This window comes from Perca fluviatilis, chromosome 9 (assembly GCF_010015445.1).
Source record: "Perca fluviatilis chromosome 9, GENO_Pfluv_1.0, whole genome shotgun sequence".
Taxonomy (NCBI): domain Eukaryota; kingdom Metazoa; phylum Chordata; class Actinopteri; order Perciformes; family Percidae; genus Perca; species Perca fluviatilis.
The window spans coordinates 35,057,926-35,077,351 of record NC_053120.1 but is presented as its reverse complement, the minus strand read 5'-3'; the positions used below and the strand labels follow the sequence as shown (position 1 = coordinate 35,077,351).

The window sequence follows — 19,426 nt, the reverse complement described above, 5'->3', positions numbered from 1 at the left end:
GAATGAGCTTGCATGTGCTCATTTCACTTTGTTACTCTGCTTTGTGAGACGTTTGCTGCCACTGATCTCCTACCTGCCTATCTCTGCCAATTTTTTGTGTTTGTACTTTTTTTCCTAGCATCATGACATGGCTTACCCTGCCGGGCTGCTGCCCTGCTAGGCTACGGTGTCTGGAGTATTTCCTGAGTGGGAACATGACATGCTCTTTCCCTGTCTTCAGTCAGATAGGTCTGACTGCCCGCTATGATTCAGTCCATATTGAGGTTCTGCCATTCGTAGAACACATTCATTATTGCTGTCACTGCTGGAGACATTCAGAAGCAGAACGCAGCACAGCCCAGTGCCCACAGCTATAAGACAGACACCATTACAACAAATCCTTACAAGAGGATTCACCTTTTTTGTCAGGGCACAATTGGCTATTTCATGACCAATGAGAGCAAAGAGTGTCGGGGTCTTCTTCTGCAGCCTCTAGAGGAAATCAAAGTATCACAGGATAAATCCTGGACAATGTCAGGAAGGCTTAGAAAGAATAGCAGCATGTGTGGAACCTTTCCTCTGTTAAAGCTCACTGTTGTGACCAGCTCAGGCCTCTTTGACTGCTTTCAAATGAACTCCAGCTCTGCCTTTGACTCCTACCTTAAATTCCCCTCTTAGTCATATTAGTCCAATGTCTGGATTAATTTAATTGCCTCTTTTATTGCTTTTACTTTTACTGCTTTTATTGTGTTTAGATTGCTCTGTGTCTCAATGGTAATTATGGGACAAATGGAGAGAGAGAGAGAGAGAGAGAGAGAGAGAGATATGATGCATGTATGTATGTATGTATGTACTGTATATAAATGTGTATATTGCCCATTCCCCATAAATCAACCAGAGTTTAGAGCGCAAACACAAAGAAAGAGGAAGGAAACGGACATCCAGTCGAAATGAGTGACATCCGGCGGAATTTCCGGCGGAACAGCGGCGAAAGCATTATGTTTTGGGTTGTATATCCTTCCGTTTATACTTCTGTCTGTCCGTCCAATTCTTATACACGTGATATCTCAATGTCTTGAGTCAATTTCTTCAAATTTGGCACAAACCTCCATTTGGAACCGAGGATGAACTGATTTGATTTTGGACCTCTCAAAACAAGATTTGGGCCATAACTTGTTTGTACACTAATGATGACTAGAGTTTACACAAAAATGACACAGAGTGATGACATATACCCAAACGGTCAAAGGTCAACTTCACTGTGACATCATAATGTTTCTGGCCATTATTCAACGCCATAACTACTAAGGAACAGAAGGGGAGACAGTTGGTCCGATATTGAGTTAGTGACGCTAAACTGTGGTGATTGTGCAGATCTTCTGTGCTGCCGGGTTGACGATGTGTCTAAATAGTTTTGGGAGCACTGTTCCTTCCTCCCTCCAAAGCACTAACCCTCTCCACCTGCTGTCCTTCTCTCTCAATCTTCATTATCTCTCTCAGCCTCTCCCACCTCACTTGATTTCTGCGCACGCACTGAATTTTAATCTCACACTCTTTTTCATCTCTCCATCTCTCTGCATGCACCCCGTTTGACTTTGAGCTCTGATCGCTGACTGGATTTCTCCAGCAGCTGTCCATTCTCCACAAAGACTATAGGAGCTTTCGCTGTGCTCTGCCCACAAATTGTCCTTCCAGACAAGGCCATTCAGAGGGAGCAAAGTTGTTTGATGGACTGGACCCTATCTTTGACCACTGACAGGCTTCATGCCTCAGCAGGGACCTAGATTCAGTTTATTTGTGGTTTTCAGTGTCACATATCTATTTTGTATATGCTTAAAGGAACATGCCTCTGTTTGTTGAAATAGGGCTTATTACGGTCTACCCTGGCTGTAGATAGGTGGGCCAACCCATTTTTTTTCTCAGTGCAAGTAATTAGGTTGTTTTTTTGTCTTTTGTTGGCTCACTTTTTCTCACAACATCCTAACCGGCAAAATAGGATTCCATTCACTACGCTAAGCTAACTAGCGGCGGCGCTGCCGGTGTTACACCGGGCTAAAACAATGCATGCACAAAAAATGCGTTGGCCCACCTATCTACAGCTAGGGGAGACCGTGATAAGCCCTATTTCAACAAACGGTGCCATATCCCTTTAAGGAGAAATTAATCAAATCTGATCCTGCCTTTGACTGGCTGCTGCTTGCTATGCTGAATACACTTTAATATTCCCTCCAAGCTTTGGAGTGGGTGGTGTTCAAAGATATGAGTATATGCAAATGAAACACAGCAGCATGTTGAGGTCGTTCAGGTTGGGGAGTTCTTAGTCTCACTTTGCCAGACCTATCTCCACAGCGCTGCGGAGGAGGGTCTTGTTAGTCCACACAGCATTCCGGGATAGGAGAAAAACATGCTCTGGTTTATTGGCATTTCTTTAAACCAATCACAACGGAGCAACGGTGCCTCTGCAAAATAGCCTCGTGAAGGAACTTGTTTTGGTGGAACATGTGTACATTCAAAAGTTGTTTTAGTCGTGCAACAGAAAACTCAGATTGGACAGGTAGTCTAGCTAGCTGTCTGGATTTACCCTGCAGAGATCTGAGGAGCAGTTAACCATAGTCCTCAGAAATCCACCGGAGTTTAAAATGCCAACACAAAGAAAGAGGAAGGCAATGGAAAAATCCCGCAGAATTTCCGGCGGCACCAGAGCAATCGATGATGCAATCATTAACTTATTGTTCCTGCATTAAGTCATGCATGAGATACTATTAATCCTTGTACATTACTCCATAATCCATGCATGAATTCATCATAATTCATATACCCTTATTAGAACGTGTTACAAACTTAACTAAGTCATTTCAGTGCCTTAACATAACCAAACTGCGACCGTTTCACAACAGTAACAGTGTGTTTAAAACTGAGGTATGTTCTCTGGCTTTTGAGGATGGAAAACTCTCCTGTGGGTCGTATTAGAGGGTAGGAATAAACAACCTATGTTTTTGTATGGTTTGGAGGACTTGTTGCCCAGTGCCTACGTTCAGTGCAAAGCATTCTAATGAACGGGTTCGTATGATTTCGTACCAAAAAACTAATGTGGTGATTGTGAGCTGGGTAAAGGGCACCATGAGGTTAGAGTCGTTTCAGCGACCGTTGCAGTTAGGTTTAGCCGACAAAAGGTGACCTTAATGGGGCGACGATGAGGTTAAGTTTAGACACCAAAACAAGTAGTTAAAGGTCCAATGTGTAGCAATTGCTCCCATCTAGCGTTGAGATCATACATCGCAATCAAGGCTCTCGCACCACACAGTTCAAAGTACGTATTACAGCTACGGTAGCCTTCACGCTAATCTTTGACAACAAAACAAAACATGCAATAATTAAATCCCCCTTTCAATACCATGGATATGGAGTGCCACTCCATCAGTTGTGCCAAAACACTTATTTATGAAATTCAATATCCAAGGGAAAATAATCTCAACATGACATGAAATAGCACAACGTGGTGTCAACATAAAACACAGCGCTTTCAAGCTGGATAGCGGAGTTCACAAAATACTTTCACCCAGGAAACGCTTCATTGTTCCTCAGGGGTGTTTTAACCACGATTTTTTTCCTAAACTTAACTAGTTGTTTTTGGTGCCTAAACTTAACTGTCAGCACTGCATGATGCTAACTTTTTCTGGCTAAACTATACCATGGCCCCTGAAAGGACACCATAGGACTGGCGGTGCCTGTAGCCGGCTCACAGTCACCTATTGGCGGCTAAACAACTGCCGCTTCCGACTTCCGGCGTCCCGGAGTTCTGTAGTGGCTAAATACAACCAGCAACTGCTGCTCAGATTTTATCGTTCTACGGCACTATAGACTGTTCACGTTACAGCGCTTTACTGAGTTTAAAATACTTCTATTTTAGGTATATAATTAATATATGGTCTAGGCCAGGGGTCTTCAACGGTTTTTTAAGCCTTTAATCTCCTACTACATATATTAAAATGAAGTTGCATAATAAACTGGGCCAACAATAACGTGTAGGGTGGCCTAAAGCCTTTATACATACCTTTTTAGTGCATAGAATACTAACCTATTAAAATATTAATTGTTGGCAGCATTTTATAAATCATATTTTAATGTTAAATATACATGTGGCACAGTGAATCCTTAGGATGAACTGGATCTGTGGGTGGCTACCTTTATGACTCCTAACCTTTAGGCCAGTAATGTTTTTGTTTTTTTCACAAATAGGCTAATTTATATTTGCTAATAATATGTTGGATTTAAGGTAATGAATTTTGAATTGCTCCAGCCCTCGGGGACAAATAAAGTTATTTTAGTTGTATGTGAAGACATTTTAATTTTTGAAATAACAATAATTTGGTGGCCCCCCTGCAGTAACTCTGAGGACCCCCTAGGCGTCCCGGACCCCCTGTTGAAGATCTCTGGTCTAGGCTATTGGTGAAGTAGATGATCACTTGAGGGGGGGAGATACATGTTGTCCCCACTAGGGATAACAATATTTCAGCAGAGGCAGGGATATGTAGACCAGAAAAGGGGAAATCCTACGCATCCCTGCCGGGAAAACCGCACCCTGCATGTAGATATTGTAGGAAATGCTGGCATGTGGGATGTAGATAAAAAGAAGTAAAAAAAAAAAAACACTTTCACTGAACGTAATTTAGGGTTTTTCAGGTTCTTGTCTGGTGATATGGTTGCCATAGATGAATGAAATGGCTAAGTGTAAACGGTGATGAGGCTACCGCAGCACTGCTTACTAGACTGACTTCAAAGATGTGTTTAGTCTGCGGTTGTCCGTTACATGATCTCGTTTGTTCTTCTTCCGCATTACACAATTCTATGGCTTTGTATTCGTAGAACAGAAGTTTATTGACGCTTTTTTACCTCCAACGCCTGGAGCTTGATTCTGGAAGCTTGCTGATACAATATGAGGTTAAACGCTTCCAATGGGTCTAAAGCGCAAAATGCTGACACCAAGTTACAGAGCTTTACTTTGCCTGCTGTGCTGGGTCATACTTGAGCTGCTTTAACACTTGTCTCTCCATGACTTAATCTCTTGGTGCAGTGCATTTAAACCTCTAACGCTTCCTCTCCTCTCCTTGTCCGTCTTAAATTCCATTAATATTTCCTCTTCTTTTTTATTGAAGTCAAATTTGTATTCATCTCCACCTCCCTCTGAAGCTGACCAAGCATTCTGGAGAAATCTTCGTGAGCTCATTTATCTAAAGTAGAATAAACCCTTCTCCCAGCATCCTCTTGGGGCTCCATGTGACGAGCTTTGATGTGTATAACCTGCCATGATAGCCAGCAACCTTCACATTACTTTGTTACTTTACTATCTCCTCAGGTCAGGAGAAGTTTCAAACCTTGATGTTACTTACCAGATGGGGATAACGAAACCACTGGATTGCATATGAGGGAACAGGATTAACGCAACTTTGCTTCTATCCAGCACATCTTCTGCTGACCTGACATGTTGGGTGTTCAAACTGTTTTGATGTGATGTGTAATCCTACTGGCGTGGAACTATTTATATGACTCTTATAATACAGCCGCATTAAGCCGTTCCATTTTGCAAACGCATCTTTTCTCTCGCCCAACCATCTACTCTTTTCCAAAGCAGTTTCTGGAGTGTATAAAACTTAAAACACTAGCTTGGTTTTTCAGTGTGTAATATTACAGGTTTCCCTGCTGTGAGCTCACAGCTACTATAGTTAGCAGTGGACACTAACAGAACATAGCAGCACTTTCTACAGTCAGAAATAAAATTGCAGATAAAGGATTTTAAACCAAATGCTACATAACCGGAAATGTTTCAGGAGTGATGTGACCCAGAATTGGGGAGAATTTAACAATTTTTTCTTCACGTGACAATTTTAACAGCTTAAAAAAAAAAATAAAAAAAAAACTCCAGTAGTTCCTGCCCGGAGCAGATGACCAATCATAGAAGGCGGGCTAAGCTGAGAGTAGCAAAAACTGTTGAAACCAGAGGTAAGTTTTGGCCATGTGTCTTTCTTTGTGGACAGAGGTCAATACTATAAAACCTGGAAACACTAGTGTGGACTGTGTTTTTAAAATTAGTAGTGTATAAGCAGTCTTAATGACCCGTGTGCGTCTACGCAGGGTGCGATTTGTGAAAAAAGCAGAGGGGGGGGGATGTTTTTTGATCATGCACAAAAAACAAAAACATCCAAGAATTAAATTCCCCTTCCAATACCATGGATGTAGGGCCACTCTCACTCCCGCTTGGTCATTGGCTCTCAGAGTCACATACTGACGCAAAATCTGGCACGTGGGACTGCTGTGATTGGTTGAAGTCGGTCAAATTGGTCAAATTTGCGGTAAAGTTGCGGTGATTAGTCAAATTTGCGAGTCCCACCGGATTCACGGTGATTGATGAATTTGCGTGAATTGTTGCGAAAAATCTTGGAGGGATTGCTTAATACATCTATGAACGGGAGTGAATGTTTAGCAGAGACAAAGCTCCTGGAGCAGAAATGGATAAAGAAAAGGGTCTTTTGAATGGAAAGTTGAGTTTCAAAGCCCTTCCAGATGGTTCTCTCCACAGGACTGAAGTTATTTGCATGTTCTATTATTATATTAGAGGAAACTGTTGAAGGAATGCTGTTATGTTAGCTAAGTCCCTATAATGCAGAGCTATTCATCCGTCAAACCTGTCAAATCTAAATATCGACAGATACTCAATAAGGACATCAGAATCAGGGCTGTGAAAACTTTGTTTAAGAGTACCTACTGAGCTGGGATTGGACAGTTTACTGTGGCAGTATGAGTGATTGTAACCAAAAGGTAGTCTGTATCGACAATTCACTTAGGGGATTGCTCCATTGCCGCCAGAGGTTCGGCCCGATGTCCCTCTTTTCGGCCGGATATCCCTCACCTTCCTCTTTCTTTGTGTTGGCGTTCTAAACTCCGGTGGATTTCTGAGGACTATGGTTAACTGCTCCTCAGATCTCTGCAGGGTAAATCCAGACAGCTAGCTAGACTATCTGTCCAATCTGAGTTTTCTGTTGTACGACTAAAACTACTTTTGAACGTACACACGTTCCACCAAAACAAGTTCCTTCCTGAGGCTGTTTTCCCGCAGCACCAGGGCTCCGACCGGCGCTTTGGGTCACCCAAGACGATTGTGATTGGTTTGAAGGAATGCAAATAAATCAGAGCACGTTTTTCTCCCATCCCAGAATGCTATGTGGACTAGACAGACCTTCCTTTGCAGCGCTGTGGAGAAAGGTCTGGCAATGCTAGACTAACCAAAAGGTAAATGCAGATGTAAAACACTGTCGCTCAAGACCTTGAATTTGAGGTTGTGTGCTGTGTTGTGTTGCAGTGCCTGGAGCTCCACCCAGGAAAGTGGAGGTAGACGCCCTCAACTCCACTGCCCTCCGGGTGAGCTGGAAGCCCCCCCTGTCTGTGAAGCAGCATGGCCAGATTCGAGGCTACCAGCTGGTCTACTCCCGGCTGGAAAACGGGGAGCCTCACGGCCAGCCGGTCATCATTGACGTTTCCTTTCCTGAAGCCCAGGTACTGTCACGCTCTTAAGCATGGTGGTTAATCTACCCTTTCTCCTACTCCAACTGGTCAAATACTGTCGCTTGGTGAGTGGCTCTCAGCGTCAGACACCGACGCAAAAATAACCCTTTAGCATCTGTGGAACGCACCGGGCAGAGCAGCAGCTCGACCGCGGCGCTGTAAGATGATGTAGTATTAAGAGAGACAACGGTAGAGAGTAGTATGAGAGACCAAAAGCTGCGTAAGGAGGTTGGTTGGGGATGTAGATGGGTAATCTTTAAAGGAGTAGTTTGCAGTTATTTAGAGATAAAGGGGATTAGAAGTAGAGATAGATAGTCAGTTAGCATAGCATACATACAGTATATTGCTATTTTCAGGATAATTTTTGTTTCTCAGAAAATGTATGCATGTAAGTGCCACACATTCTAGTTCATGATTTGTTTTTTCGACACAGTAAATGTCTGTATATGCACGGAAAGATGCGGGTGTCAATGTTGCAGGAATGGAGGAACTATTCTGACCCTTAGTAATGTCAGAATTTGCATGAACAGTGTGGCATATAAAAACATAAAATAAAAACAAGGCACAGTTGTGATGTGGGAGGAGCTACTGCAGGCATTTCTGGTTCCCGATTTACGAGTTCCATTCATTTTCTCCTTAGACAATGTTATATCACTCACAGCTCTTCTATGGCTTGGATCAGCCTGAAACTCTCCCAGTTGAATCACCAAGACGATATATTAACAACTGTGTTAGAAAATATCTGGTTCTTTGATTAAAAAAAAAATAAAATTAAGATTCTACAAGCCTGTGAACATGAAAAGGTCGACGTATAAGTCAACTGCAACTCGCAAGGTGCATTTCGACAAGAAATCGAGCCTCGAGCCTCAAATTCTGTTACTTGCCCTGCTAAATGCAGTCGATTACAGCGTTGAGAGAACTCGAAACACAATCTGCTGCTCACATCAATCTTTTACATTTTTTTTGGTCAATTTTAGATGAATTCAGCAACCATGGCGCAATGTTTTGTTTACAACTGCAAGAACAAAGCATTTTGAATACTTTACCATTCTGATTCAAGGTTCAAGGTTCATTTAATGTCATTCTACAACAACAAAAATGCAAGTTGTACTCTCTTCATGCTACACACACACATATATATTCATTAATTTAACCTTTATTTATATGCAAAAGATCATTCGGGGGCGGGCGCCTGGATAGCTCACCTGGTGGAGCGTGTGCCCATTTAGAGAGGTTTACTCCTCGACGCAGAGGACGCGGGCTCGACTCCGACCTGCAGCCCTTTGCTGCATATCAATTCCCTTCTCTCTCCCCTTTCATGTACACAGCTGTCCTATAAAAAAAATCATGAGGGGCAGCCCTCATTTTACAAAGAAAACAACACCGAGAAGGAAGCAACACCATCATAAGAACATAGAAAGACAATCAAACTTTCCGAAATGGAAAAACAGTGTGATGAACAGATCAGGACAACCAGGATGCAAAATAAAGTACAATTATGTAAAGCAGTGACAAATAGAAGGTCCAATTTTCCAGGTCCATTTTGAGGTCCAAAATCTGATTTCTAAAATGTCTAAATGGCACGCAAGTGAGTTGATTTTAAGAAAGTGTCCACAAGTCAGGTGCACTATAACTAAAAGCAGTTTTTTCTAGTTGAGACTGAGACTGATATATATATATATATATATATATATATATATATATATATATACTATATATATACACACACACACAAACACACAATGTAATGGATTAGCAGGTTAGCAGCAGCAGGAGTGATAATGTGTGAGCCCATCGAAGCAGAAATCAAAGGGTGGATGTTTCAGAGCACTCAGCGAGATGGCGTTCAGGCTCCTTCCCTCTCGGCTTGTTTTGGTCTCCTGAAGGAGCGTCTCACCTGATTTCCTTTATAAGCAGCATTCCTGTCTTATCTGTGCAAGGCAGGAGGCCCGATGGAGGTCCGGTATCCTACAAGCCATCTACCCACAACACACACACACACACACACACACACCCTCACATACTTCTAACACCCGCTGAGGGGACTTTTCTTTCAGCCTCATCTGTGATAAGTGTAGTCCATCCCCCCGGCGTCAGTGATGGTGATGAGAGTCAACACACAGTCCGTGGAGGGACTCCATAAATAAAGTCCTCTGCACCACACACATACAGTGCGCACACACACACACACACAGAGTGCATACACTCCAGAGGCATAACTCTGACCCGCACACCTATTGACCTGGCTACATTTGGAATAGACTAATGCCAACTTATCAAAAAGCAGCAAAAGAAGCCAGGTATTTCTATTTCTCAACATCATTACAACAAACCGTCAGAATTAACTTCATACAGAAGAAACCCCAATCAGGTGTCCTTCACATTTCTGTTCTTCTAAAAACAAATGACTGAAATGAAACTCCTTTCAATTTTTTTAAAGTGGTTTACTTGAGTTGATTTCTTTAATGAATAATTATGATATTTTTAACAAATTCCAATCAGGTTTCCGTTCCCGACAAAGCACCTAAACGGCTCTCATCAAAGTGACAAACAAGTCTTTTACTCACGGCTAATTCTCGCGATTGTTTGATTTGAATTCTTCTCGACTTGAGCTCTGCACTCAACACTATTCTATTGGATCACTTTGAAAAGCAGGTTGGCATCAGGGATGCTCCCTGTCGTTTTGAGAACTTCCAGTTGTATAATCCTGTTTCTAATATACGTGTAAACCACTGCAAGGTGTTTTGGAATCATCGTCAACTGATGACTTCCTGGACTGTATTTCACGTTTCACTGGTACCTGATGTTTTTCCGCGTAACATTACAGTTCTAGTAGTCTATGGGACTCGAAGTTTTCATGGAGATGGTTTACTTTTTATCACATGTCCAAAGTATGGAATTTCAGTCACAAGTGGTTGTATATGGGATATGTGAAGTGATGGCCAAATGAAGCGGTAACCCTTCTTTTTAAAGTAATTAAGTAAGTACCTGGAATTTACACAATGTAATATTATTACATATTAATAATATTACATTATTAGGTAAATACCACTTGTAATAAGGAGGTAATTGTAGAGAAACTACAGCTAAAGTCCAAGGTTGAACCTCAAGTATTGATCTTCAATTCAACAAAGTACCATGTCGTTTTGACCGGTTTAGGATAGTAATAACTCAGATAAAATTGTGTACTTCCAAAGAAGAAGGCAACCAATCTTAAGAAATACCCCCTCAGTTACTCAGCAATAAAAGGTACCAGTTCAGTTATTAGGGATGCACCGAATCCAGATTTTTGGGGTTTGGACGAATACCGAATCCACTGGTTAAGATTCTGCCGAATCCGAAACCGAATACCGAATCCTACTCCCATCTGTCCATTAACACAGTAAACACATTAATGAAGTAAACAACGTCCACAGCCTCTAAAATAGTTTAATGTAACAACTTCATGTTGAAATCACACGCTCTTTTCACATCGTAGGAAAGCACATCGCTCTCGCCAGATAAGTGACAATTTTGTTTGGCAAATTTTCGCTAACCCGTGTATGATGAAGGCATGTTGGGTGGGTGAAATTATAAAGCTAACGTTAGCTAACGAGCAGCAGCCAGGCCGTTTGGTCGCTCCGCTCCCACTGTAGGGAGACTCATTTGCTGAGAGAACAGCTGACAGCCCGGGAGAGGCACTGTCTGGTTATACATAAGTTTATAGCTGGGACTGTCCTTCCTTTGCCGTACCTGAAGTTGCTGCATTTTGGCTGCTGTCTGTAGATTCCTTCATGCACAACTGGTATTCTTTTTCGTAAGTTTCATACGCAAATGTTTTAACAGCGGCGATGTTGTTTATTGTTTAGGGTCCTCGCCACCATGAGACAAATCGGCATTGCAAATTGAATGTAGCTGGACTTGAATCGCATTCTTTTAACTGAAAGTACTGCCAAACAACACTTTTTCGGCTCACTTTCTCACAGCCTACTGCATTGAACGGTCCACCTACGTAAACACCTTCCCGTAATCAACGGCGGCGTCATTACGTCGATCAGCGTAGCGCGCGTAGTGCAAGCGTAGGGTTCGGTCCGGTGGTACAAAATTCTCCGTCAAAAAGCCCAATATTCGGCCGAATCCGAAGCCGAATCCTGGATTCCGTGCATCCCAGGGTTTTATTGTGTACTTTCTATGAATTTAGATGGTACTTTCCAATTAATTACCTAGTTTTATAACATTTAAAGAAGGTGAGAATTTTTTTAATAAATTGTATTTGCAAAAATAACCAAACCGGAGCCAGAGACTTTTATGCAACAAAAAAAGCCCATTGGTCCAAATTTTACCTGTTTCCACAAAAATATAAAATAGAACATACTGTATACCAGTAAAGTATCATTGACCCATAAGCATTGGTTTTGCACTGGTGATGCAACCTCCATCTTCACTTCTACAATGATTATTTGTGCTGCAAGTCTTGCATAGGTTTTTTTCCCCAATGTGGGGACATTAGTTTCTTGGATTTGACAATGACCTTCAGTGTTAACCCAAGTGAAACTATGTTTTTTGAATGTTAAAATGAAATCAAAGTTTTTAGCAGAACCGCCATGCTGTAAGTTGGAGTGGAAAGCCGTCCGTCATAGAGAGGGGGGGAAACGTGATATTGTATAAATATGGAAATACGGCGCATTGTTACTGCTGGATGGCATTCATTGTGCTGTGCTCGGATGTCTATATCGACGATTTTTCATTTCCTGGGATTGTTCAGGTGCCGCCGGAAATTTTTCTTTCGACCGGATGTCCGGTACCTTCCTCTTCCTTTGTGTTGGCGCTCTAAACTCCAGTGGATTTATGAGGACTATGGTTAACTGCTCCTCAGATCTCTCTAGGGTAAATCCAGACAGCTACAGCTAGATTATCTGTCCAATCTGAGTTTTATGTTGCACGACTAAAACAACTTCCCTCCACAGCGCTGTGGAGAAAAGTCTGGCAATGCGAGACTACGTTTATGCTGACAGAAATATTGTAAAAACATAAATAAGAGAACGTGATAGGAAAGCAATTCAGATGGAGTACACTTGCCCCCTAACAATGTGGAAAGCAGCAGAAGAGTTTCCAGGTTCCAGACTGCTTGACATGCTTTTTGTATTGACACCACATATTCTCTTTGATGAATGGATTCAGTCTGGTGTACTGATGAGTCATTTCAGAAGCAGGCTCAGATCTGTGTGCCAGCAGAACCAGTTGTACCCCGGCTGCTGTGTTTACAGCCCATGTGTCCTTGTCAGGGTGATGGACAGCAGCCTCCAGTTCTGCTGATGAGATTCTGGAGCCCGTCACACAGCTTCGGTGTGACGTCAGTAAAGCAAAGAGCAGTATTTTTGAAAGCCACTAAGCTGGGCTGCAAGTGCTGAGCTGTGTGTTGTCTCCAGCGAAGCTGCCTGAAAAATCCCTCATCTGTTTCACAGAGGTTTGGCTTGCCAACAGTCTGTACAGATTACTGCTTTTTTTCACAAAAAAGACCTTGATGGCAAATTCAATACAGTCATGCCAAATTATCGAAGCTTACAGGCAGGGTGCAGAGCTTTAATTGGCTGCTCATTCCCAGTTTGGGCTTTTTTCCACTGTTTTTTTTTCCTTTAGAATCAACTCCCTCCATCTCTTTTGCTTTTCTGCTGGCAAGCTCTTGGGTTTTTTTAGATCTCAGTGAGGCATCTTTTTGGATGGCTGAAGAATGCTTGAAGGAGCCTCTTATCCCTCCCAGCACTGATAGCTGTGAAGCGTGAGCATCACCTGATCTGATAAGATATGGCAACCTGTCTGTGGCTCATCTCAAACATACCCAGCCAATGGCAGAGCACTAAGGGAGTTGCAGGAGAATATGGGCCCTATTTTAACGATCTAGGCGCACAGCGTGAAGCGCCTGGCGCAGGTTCGTTTACAGCGTGTATGAATCCACTTTTGCTAGTTTGACGGCGGAAAAAAGGGTCCGTGCGCCAGGCGCATGGTTCAAAAGGGTTGTACTTAGCGTCTTAATTAATCATAGGCGTGTTTTGGGCGTAACATGCAATATACCAATCAGAGTGTCATCTCCCATTCCCTTTAAAAGCCAGGCGCATTTGTTTTGGCGCATTGCTTTTATGATGGTAGACTTGCTAAGCAGGAAGGAGAAGAGACTGATCTGCTCGTGCGTGAAGTGAAAGCGTGCGATCAGATCATATCATAATACTATTTCACACTATAATATTTAAAAAATTTGTATCTTTTGCATGTTTGTGTGCTGCTGGGTGTCCCTGTGTCTGTAACAAGCATAGTGTGCGTGCGCTGTGCACGAGCCTAGGCGCATTTTACTAATGTTGAACTAACAATGAAATGCAGCGCTATTGTCTTTAGACCAGGTTTGTGTTGGTCAATGGCGCGATCACTTTGCACTGCCTCAAGATAGCAATACGCCAAGAATGCACCTGAACACACCTCCCTGTGAGACCAGCACACCCATGGGCGCACAGATGGGCGCAGGTGCATTTACTATTTAAACGACGCAGATTTCTGGACGGGAAATTGACAACTGCGTCGGTCTTAAACTAGCAAAGACACTCGCGTCGGGCTTTGCGCTGTGCTGCACTGCGCCGGGTGCAAGATAGGGCCCCAAGTCTTCATTGTTTGTCTTTTTGGTCACATAAATTAGCAGCACCAAAATATTGTGCATGATCATTAGTGTGCCACATAAGCATGAAGTCATCAAGTCTGACTGGTAACTCACTGATAGGACAGTTTTGGCGTCATCCTGCATCATCTGCACTTCGTAAACCCATGTGGGAAATCAAACATCGGTGACTAAAAGCAAGACATGCAGCACTTTCCAACATCGTTACTTATTTATGTTGTCTGGTATCAGAAAGAAATAACTGATTATGAGCATTATTGGTAATATCAAATCACTGTTTGTTAGGAATAACAAAAAACAGGTAGAGAAAGGACAAAAGGAGGCACCTTAATGACAGGTGACCCTCCTTTACAGGCGTGTTGGTCAGATTGTCTATTCTGCACCAGGTCAATTGACATCTTTCACTTAAGCCTAAAGTAAACACACTAAACAGGCAAATGCACCAGAATTAGTTTTAACCGAACCAAACAGGTTAGGTGCGAAAGCACATATTTTCTTACCTGCACTTGATTTGCTCTGGTCCGAATCAGTTGATGAGTTTGTCAACTAGGAGCTATTTCCCCTCGGTTTGGTTTCACACCTGGATAAAGCCAAAAAAGGCGTCATTACAAATCACGCATTCACTCCTCTTATTGGTCAGTATCTGGGGCGGGAGCAAGAAAGTAAATACAGGAAGAAGGTCCTGTGTTCTGGACGTCTCCATTGTCAAACCAGCTCATTTCATTTAAATAATCAGACATTGTTTGGCGAGCGACGTTACTACGTTTGCTCTGGTCACCAAGACTTCGCTCTGCTCTGCCGGTGTCTGTCTCCAACTTTAGCGGCGGCTTGTTTGACCACGGAGATGCCAGTGACAGACATACAGCGAGCTTGACTGCTGTCTGTTTCTGTGAGAGAAACAATGCAAGCTGCTACAGTTTGTTGCTCTGCTGCATCGCTGCTGAATTTGCATATCACACCTGACAGGCGACATTAGCTCTGACTGGCGGAGTACATATAGTTGGTGCGGTTCTTGGTCGGATCACGTTCTCACCACAAACAAACCGCTCCAGAGTTGGATTGAATGAGACCTCCTCATCAAGCAGATGTCGGTATGCTTGTTTGGTCCCCTTTTGGGGTGCACCCGAGTGCTGTTGCCACATTCTCTCCTGCCCACATGAACCGCACCAACCGGGCAACTAAACTCTGATAAACCGAAATAAACGAGGCAGGTGTGAAACCCCCCTCAGACCTTTAAAGGGTCGATGTCTCATGTTGTAAGTTGCTCTCCTCTTAGCTCTGTTTTGGTCTCCACCAACTCCTGGGGAAAATATCTGTCTCTATAGCTGCTAAATACCTGCTAGTCTCGAACTGTGATGAGCAGGTAGTGTACAGTGGGTTTACCAGAAAACAGCTACCTAGCTGCTGTTGGAAACAGAGTACAGATCCTCTTTGTATGCAGATTATTTTTAACACCACACAATGGGGAATATTGTGGGATAATGGGATAATTTGCTTATATAGGGTGTAGGACCATATCGTCTCAGTACAGCGAGGCACAACATACTTTTATTTTACAGTGCAGTTGCAAATGTACTGCAGTACCAAGCAGACCTAATATGTCTACATTGTCTTGAGAAAAGATAAAGGGAGATCATTAGATGGAGATAGACATCTAGAATGTGTAGCTCTGCTAAAGATTTCAGTGTGGATCATGTTGTTTTCACTGTTCTCATCAGTAATCAGTTCTCTTTTCCCCCCCTTTCTGATCTCTATCGGTCTGTTGGTGTCATCAGTGCAAAGGAAAGGAAAGGCGAGAGGATAGTTAGGTAATAATACATTTAAAGATTAATTTTAATCACCCCCCTTGGGAAATTGGCAAAGAGAATATGCATTTCAATAATCTTTCTGCCTTCAAATGGCTGGATTTATGGATTTCCAGCAGTGCAGGGTAGTTGGACCCTGCTGTGAACGGCTCCTCCAGCCACTGTTCAACAACCTAATGGCTGCTTCATTTATCCAGCCAGACAGTGAGCACCACTAAAACTCTGTGAATGTATCGTCAGACTGGTAATTATTCACAACAGTTTGATGATAGTGACAGCCTTTGATCTAGACTATCTTCTTCATGTATATAAGAAGAAAGAATATAAGAAAAAAAGGCGTTAATTTCAGTTCAAAGTACTCCATTTTTTTTACTCATAATAGCTTCAGTGGCAAAGAGAATCAAGGCTTTCTTATAAATATATAGTATATGCTGCTATCTCTGCTGCTTTAAGTTTCTGTTGGCTTGCAAAAAATGTTTTCATTCAGTCGTTCCACTTTGATCTATTTTTCGATCGATGACTGAAACTCAAAACTTCATGCAGATGCAAATGAATAAAAAAGTTTCAGCCATTTGCTAGTTTTTTTAGCTAGCTGGGCTCAGCTTTTGGGACGTGGTTAGATGTTCAGAAACTAAGAGTAGAACCGCTGTTCCTTCGTATTGAAAGCTGGTTTATAGCGGGATGCTTCCCGATGGAGGTTTTTTGAGAATATATTAACTGGGAGAAGACCCAAGGGCAAAACCAGAACACACATACAGTGTTTCTCATCTGGCCTAAAAATACCTCTGGATTCCCCAAGAGGAGCTGTACGATGTGGCTGGACAGAAGGACAACTGGGCTACCTTAACTCCAAACAAGCGTGACCTCTTGTCTCTGCGTTGTTGCTCCTGCATGTCAGAAGACATTTGCATAAAGTTGATTATTTCTCAGCTTTTGCAGGTTGCACTGCGCAACTTTTAAATCTTTCTTACTGCAAGGATACATTCATAAAGAGCATCCGGTGGCGCTTTTAACTATTTAGTCTATACGTGTGATCTGTTAGCCTGCTGTCACTGAGTACGTTTACATGCACACTAATATTCCACTATTATTCCGAATATGACAATATTCCGAAATTTGATTCAGGAATATGCTGACATGAGGCATGAAGCATTCTTTGGACATGTATACAGAGCATTCAAAATATTGGCCAGTTTACAGCTTACGGTCAGCTCTGTGCGTCGCTATGGTTGTTGTACACAAACCAACCAGCCAACAGTTCAAGTGAGTCCGGCTGCGGTAGAGATGCATGCTCAAAAGAAAAGAAACACAGCAACTTTTAAACGTTATGGAAGACTTGGATATCAACAGGTTTTCGGATATGCACAAACATCGCAACGTCGACCTTTTCGGGAAGGTGGTCGAAGGACTGAAAGAAGGACGCTGCGTTCACATGGTCAAACAAGTCTTCCACCATAAACGGGAATATTAGTGGACTATTCACTTTCATTAGCCATGTGAACAACTTAGTCAGAATATTGTCTTTTTCGGGATTTGGGCAAAAAACTGAATATTATGTGCATGTCACTGTAACCCGTACTCCGATGCGGGACAGAAAATAGATGGATTGATGGATGAATGGATGGACACTACACAGTGAAAAATATTTGATCTGCTAATAGAAAGCAGTTTTGTAATGAGACTGTTGTGTCGGAACAGGTTGTATATGCTCTGATTAATATATAAACATGATAGTCCCAGCTGTGTCAACTTTTGAATTTAGTTTGAAGTGAGATTCGATGATGGTGAAGTCATGCATTTTATGAGTAGGCCTTCTGTGACATTACCCACTGCAGGGAGTCATCACTCCTCAACCCCCTGGGATTTTGATCAAAAACTTCAGCAACCAAATTCAAGGCAAATTCAAGCATTTATAAATGCTTGAATATATAATAATAATATATAAATAGATGAAAAGACAAGTCAATGATCATGGTCAATGATAAATAAGTATGCCTGATCAGCATATTTGCCAACCTCTAGACATCATAGCCTATGTTGAAGTTCACTTAAAAAGTTGAAACTTCGATTGAACTCTGTTTGGTGGTTTATGATACTTTTTGATAATTTGGTAATATATGTAATTGAGTTAATTGTAGTGACATCAACAATACCTTTATTCTACTGAACGATACAGATTTTTTTCAACTAGCGATTGTGGCATTAGTTCCAGCTTGTCCGACTGAAGTTCTGTTTATCATGACAGTTGGTAGTACTATACTGAAGGCAGCAGTCATCGTTTCCAATCTGCAGTCTCTAAGTGGAGAGATAACGCCACTGTCAGGCCCCAATCATGCACGGCACGTCCGCTGGTTGTATTTTGTGCAACCAGCCGGTTGTAAAATAACCACAGACCATTGTGCTTATGTGCACATCAAACATGTCTTTTGATGAATTATTCTACACAGTTTCTTCTGCGCATCAACAGGCGTGTTTGAGCCTGACACATCGAAAACCTTTCACACAGCTTCACTAAAAGTACACTAAAAGTACAGTTTTTGTCAATTGCGTGAGTCTCACGGTCAATGCGTGAGAGTTGGCAGCCCTGTATAGTCTGTTTGTCCAATTTAAACAATGCTATCATTTGAGAACTTAAGAAAAACTTTACTTCAGTGTATTTAGTGTGTGCCGTAAGATAATTTGAATATGTTGAAGTAGCGTTGATAACTGACAACACAATACCATCAGTCACATACCTTATACGCTGTGTTTAGACCAGGCGCTAAGTATTTTGCTTCTCCAATATATTTCACCCATAGTTATGGGTTAATGGTTCTTTCATTTTTAATTGAATGTCAGGCTGTGTCTCCGTTTCACAAGATGAAATGAAACCGACAGATCCCCAAGAAAGGAGATTGCCATTGATCCTGGAAGACTTTTGGATCCTTTGGCTTGTCTCTGTCTTCTTGAGCTAAAGGTTTGTCTGAGTGTTAAATTATTAGTTGCAGCCAGTGACACTTGCCAAAACAACTGATCATCCTACAGACAGTTTAATAGATGGCTGCAATAAACACAGCTGGTCCCTTTAAGCATTAAATGAAAAATTGATCCCAGAGAAAAACACCAAATGCCACAGAGTATGATGAGGTTACATTGCCACCAGAATATTATACTGTCCATATGTTACACGGAGTTTTTTGATATGAAATAACAATCCGCTACACTGTTTAGAGTTCTTTGATAAGTCACAGAGGCCTTATACTTTAGGCTTGATAACCTGCTCCCTGACATGCTTCACCAAAGTCCTGTTCCTTGTGTTCCTTTGATGTTTTAGATGATATTAGAATTCTTACAGCGAGAATTGATTACAACGGAGTGAAATAACACTAGACAGGATGACATTTAGAATGATAATGGCTCAGCTCCCTCTGCAGCCTCAAAGGGCTACAGGCTGCCCCAT

At 42.1% G+C, this 19,426-nt stretch overlaps 1 protein-coding gene across 21 annotated transcripts in view; it reads left to right on the top strand.

Annotated features, from left to right (window-relative positions):
* Positions 1-19,426, top strand: part of ptprfa (protein tyrosine phosphatase receptor type Fa) — a 412,601-nt gene that overhangs the window by 271,641 nt on the left and 121,534 nt on the right. For all 21 annotated transcript variants that reach the window (XM_039810996.1, XM_039811014.1, XM_039810999.1 and 18 more), the window contains one exon: positions 7,337-7,530. In XM_039810996.1, the coding sequence (XP_039666930.1) occupies positions 7,337-7,530 (194 nt within the window). The remainder of the gene's footprint in view (positions 1-7,336; positions 7,531-19,426) is intronic.